Source organism: Beta vulgaris, chromosome 1 (genome assembly GCF_026745355.1).
Source record: "Beta vulgaris subsp. vulgaris cultivar EL10 chromosome 1, EL10.2, whole genome shotgun sequence".
NCBI lineage: Eukaryota > Viridiplantae > Streptophyta > Magnoliopsida > Caryophyllales > Amaranthaceae > Beta > Beta vulgaris.
The window spans coordinates 757,535-762,679 of NC_079202.1; the positions used below are offsets into that span (position 1 = coordinate 757,535).

Consider the following 5,145-nt stretch of genomic DNA (forward strand, 5'->3'; position numbering starts at 1 on the left):
CGTGGATCCCTACGGATCTGGATCCTCATTTTTATTACCCAGTAGATCCGGGTAGGATATGGATCCTTATCTAAAAAAATGGATCTGGATCCTAGAGGACCCTGTCTAGATCCTACCCATTGCCATCTCTAATTGTGCCTCGATAAATGTGAAAAGACTAATGTTACAATTTTTTAAAAAGGGGCAAGTTATATAATAGGTGTTATTTTCTTTTTCCTCTATTTTTGAATTTTTTTTTTTTTTTTTTTTTTGGTTTACGAGGGAAGCTAATTTTAATTTTAACTCCACCTCAACTCAACCCCGGATTCCTTGCTTTGGTTGAAATGCAACGACTTTCTATACTTTCGTCAACTTCAAGGAGTAGTTTGTAATTTCGTTCCAGACAAATTGAAAAATGAGACAGTGGATTCCACGTTAAGACTTTTGGTGTATATTATTTGCATAAGTTTCTTTTATCATGTTTTTTGACAATAAAATAAGAAATATTTGTTAATTAAAGTCATAAAAGATCTATATCAATCCTTCTGTTTTTCTTTTAAAAAAATTGATGACCATTGCTATTTGTACTCAAAAGTGTTGAATGAGATAAAGTAAAAAAAAAAAAAAAAAGAAGTGGAGGAGAGACATTGGATTTTATGGATAAAGTAAAGAAAAGTAAATAGTACCATCTTTTTTATTGGAATGAGAAGGGTGGGAAAATGAGATATATTAAAGTAGATTTGAATAAAATAATGGTAAAAGTTAGGCAAATCGCGGAGAATTCATTCTAACAACGGTTACTAAAACAGAAAAATGAAAAAAAGACTGGGTTGATTATTTAACAGCAGAAAGGCTTGTTTCATGTCAGGGTTATCCCCGTATTGTATTAGCGAGAGGCGGAACCCTTCTAATTCACTTTTTACTTGGAATTTGGTATTCTCACTCGAGCAAAAAGAATGGAATTAGCCGAAGATCACTTCACTACCTTTTGAGGTAAGAAGAGTTCCTATTTTAATTGACCTTTTTTCTTGCGAGATCAACACTCTTTTCAGGTCCTTCTGCACTCACTTGGTGCTTATTCTTCTTTTGCAAGTGCTGGATTGCGAGATATTGTGCTAGAGGTAGATAGTGTCAAGTACCCGGGTTGATAGACGAAGGTTCGAAGTAATAGTATAGTAGACTAAGGAGCGAAGCTTCAAGTTGATAGACGCGGGTCTTTCGAACCAAGTTGTAAGACGCCGGGGGCGAAGAGCGACGTTGAAAGACGATTTTTCGAAGAGAGCCTTTCCCTTTCCTACAACGGTTGTTCTTCTTAGCACCAGGTCTCCCTCTGTCAAAGGTCTGTGCCTAACACTCCTGTTGTAAATCCTTAACCAATTGACAGAATCAGTGGAAGTATGCTTACAATCAGTCATGAAGAACTATAGAATCCAAATTGACAATCGAAAGGGTGGTTAATTATTGTGTTATAGCAGCTTCACAATTGGTCTTGGAGCCACGTCAAGTATAGGAGCATGTGAAGAGGTCTCAAGCTTATAGGAGGTCATCACTCCTCCGTCTTGAGTCCTTTCTGCCCCATGCATCTAACCAGCTCGCATGGTTCACCAGTTCCACCGACTAGACCATTAAAGTGATTCATTGATACATAGGTGCGCTTGAAGGGGGGGGGGGGGTGTGCTGCCCCTAAAAACATAAGTGTGTTTTGGAATGAAAGGGGTGGGAAAATGAGATATATTAAGGTAGATTTGAGTAAAATAATGGTAAAACATGAGTGTGTTTTGGGTTTAACATAAAACTGGTTACATGATAAGTCATATTTATATATAGTTTTTAGGTGCATTTAGGTTGCATTTTAGAGCATTTAGTTTCATATTTAGGTTCATTGTTGCATTATATTCTTAAGTTATGCTTTTATACTCCTATTCGATATGTTTTCTTGATTTTAATGAACTTCAGGCATTAGGGACGTATTTGGAGTATGATTAGATAAACTTGAGGATTAGGAGCACTTGGAAAGAAGCTACAATGCATAAGGATTGTATGAATATGTCATAGTACGAGTTTGAGCGAAAACAAAACGGAAAATCACTAGAAGAAATGTGAAAAAAGAGTCACGTCTACTATCCTGATTATAACTTTTGATGTGCTTATTAGTATCAAACAATTCATAATGAAAATGTGAAACTCTCTCTAGCGTGCTTCTCTCTCTAGATTTTCCTCTGCCATGGCGAGGAACTCTAAAGCTCAGAAGGCTGCAACTACTAGTAATCCAAAGCCAAAAGGTCCAGTTTCGGATTCAAATGCTAAAAAGACTCGTTCGATGGATGAAATTCTTGGCATTACTGCAATGGATTTTCAGTTGGAGGAAAAAACAGAGGAGGATGAAATTAGTGAGATGAAATTAAACAATCTATGCAATCGCATCGAATGTTTTCGGAATGGTTATCAGCAATAAACACATCAGTTGATAAAGTGAAGAGGAAAAAGAATGATGACAGGAGACGATGTATTGAACCGATTCTGATTCTACAAATGACTGATCATGAGGTAGAATCTAGTCCTTCTGTTAATGGTGACAATGCTGATATTGATAACTCTGTGAAAAACCTAGCTAAAATTGAATTAGAAGATGTTCAATCTGAGGTTGATTTTTAGATGTCATCCGTTATCTGCTTTATTGTTGGTGCTAGTCCACCTCCATATGTCATGGAAGGTTTTATTAGAAGAATTTGGAGGAATTATGGTGTGGATAAGGTTGCGATGTTAAAGAAGGGGGTGTTTATAGTGCAATTTATGACTATGGAGAAAAGGACTATGTTCTGAATGGAGTCGTTCATTTTTTCGACAATAAACCGATGATTGTGAAAGCTTGGGAGCAAGACATGGATGTGATAAAAGATCAATTTGAGGTCATACCAACGTGGATTCAGATGAGACTAGACTTCAAATATTGGAGTGAGAGATGCCTTGCAAAGCTAGTGAGTCCAATAGGAAAATTTGTGAAAGTTGATGCTGCAACTGCAAAAAGGGAGAAACTCCAGTATGCGAGGGTAATGATTGAGGTGAAGATTGATCAGGAGTTTCCAGATCAATTGAGTTTTGTGAATGAGAAAGGGATTGAGGTTGTGATTGAGGTGAATTATGAATGGAAGCCAGAGAAATGCTTGAAGTGTAAACAGTTAGGTCATAAGACTGAGTTATGTAATATAGGTGCCCAGAAACAAGTCTGGAAGGAAAAGGAGATTCAAGTGAAGGTGTCTAATCAAAATCTTATTAAGAATGGAGATGCAGGACCTTTCCAAAAGGTTATTCAGGCTACCAGGAGAGAAAGACAAATTGCTAAACCTGTTAAGGTCAACAATTCATTCACTATATTGACTAAGGTAGGGGAAGACCAGGTGATGATTGGAACTGTATCATGTGATGCAGAGAATGTAGAGAGTGCTAGGAGGGGGGACCCTCCTGCTGTGAATGGATAACATTATGATCTGGAATGTCCGGGGGATCAACAGTTTACTGAAGCAGAAAGAAGTAAAGAACATGTTGAATAAGAGATCCCTTGGAATGGTTAGTCTCATTGAGACTAAAGTGAAGGCTAAGAATATGGGAAGGATATATCAAAACTTGTTCGCTGGTTGGTGTTTTTGTTCAAACTCATCATATCATAATGGTGGTAGAGTCATATTGGCTTGGAATTTCCAGGTAGATATCAGATGGATAAGTGCTCAGGCAATTCACTATTTCATCAAACCTACTGGAACAAGAGAAGGTTTCTCTAGCACTTTTGTTTATGCATTCAATAATGCAGGTGATAGAGAGCTATTGTGGAAGGAATTGATGATGTTAGCTAATTCCATGGATGCTCCATGGATAGTTGGTGGAGATTTCAATTGTGTGCTGAACAAGGATGAAAGGTTGGGTTCTCTTATTAGGGACAGTGAAATGGAGGCATTTAGAAGGTGTGCGAATCACTGTGGGCTAGTAGATTTAAAATCAACTGGAAGCTTTTACACATGGAATAACAAGCAAATATGGTAGTGACAGAGTCTTTCCAAAGCTGGATAAAGTTATGGGGAATGAGAAATGGAGGGATAGTTTCAAACTGCAGAGGCCATGTTCATAAATGAAGGATTGTTTGATCACACTCCTGTAATGATTAGAGATCATGAGGGAGTTAATGATATAAAAACTCCTTTCAAATACTTTCACATGTGGAGTATGGGAGAAGATTTCTTGAGTAAGGTCCAGAATAGTTGGAGTGGTCCTATTAGAGGGTGTACAATGTTTAAATTTATTCAGAAGCTGAAGCAGGTGAAAAGAATGCTTAAGGAGATGAATAAGAATGGATTCTCTCAGATTCATATTGAAGACACAAAAGCTAGTCTTGCCGCAAGAAGCTCAGAAGAATTTGCACTTGAATCCTGCTAGCATTCAAGCTAAAGATAAAGAACAACAAGTTGTAAAAGAGTACCAAGTGGTGCATGCTAAGTATGTCTTTTTCCTTCAGCAAAAGAGCAAATTAGCATGCGTTAAATCAGGTGATGAGAACTCTAAGTTGTTTCACACTGCCATAAAAGCTAGAAGGCTTCAAAACACTGTCTATGGAGTAGCTGATATGGAGGGTAGATGGGTTGAAGGAAATGAGGAGGTGAATAAAGCTTTTCTACACTATTATATTCATCTGCTAGGCACACCTAGAAGTAACAGGAGTAAAGTGCAACAAGAGGTGGTATTAACTGGTCCACTACTGAACGAGGAGCAGAGACAAGCTTTATTGGTTCCTTTTACAGCTGCTGAAGTGAAGAATGCAATGTTTTCCATTCCTGGTGATTTTCACCAGGCCCTGATGGATTTGGTTCTGCCTTCTACAAAGATACATGGAGTGTTGTGGGGGAGGAATGCACTGCAGCAGTCCTTGACCTCTTTCAATCAAGGAAGCTGCTGAAAGAAATAAACCACACTATACTTGCCCTGATTCCAAAGGTAAAGTGCCGAGGTAGTGTTACTGAATTCAGGCCAATAGCCTGTTGCAATGTTATACACAAGTGCATTACCAAGCTATTATGCTCTAGATTGAATCAGATTCTTCCTGAAGTTATTGCTGCAAACCAAGGGACATTCATAAAACGGAGATTTATTGCTCACAATATCTTAATTTGTCAAGAT

The 5,145-nt window shown here is 37.8% G+C and overlaps 1 protein-coding gene across 1 annotated transcript; it reads left to right on the forward strand.

Annotated features, from left to right (window-relative positions):
• Positions 1-2,834: 2,834 nt before the first annotated feature.
• On the forward strand, positions 2,835-3,458 carry LOC104902967 (uncharacterized). The gene has a single exon (XM_010690927.1). It carries the CDS (start codon positions 2,835-2,837, stop codon positions 3,456-3,458), a length of 624 nt encoding a protein of 207 aa, XP_010689229.1.
• Positions 3,459-5,145: the final 1,687 nt, after the last annotated feature.

Coding starts and splice junctions, on each gene's coding strand:
- LOC104902967 (XM_010690927.1), top strand. CDS start 2,835: ATGATTGTGAAAGCTTGGGAGCAAGACATGGATGTGATAAAAGATCAA.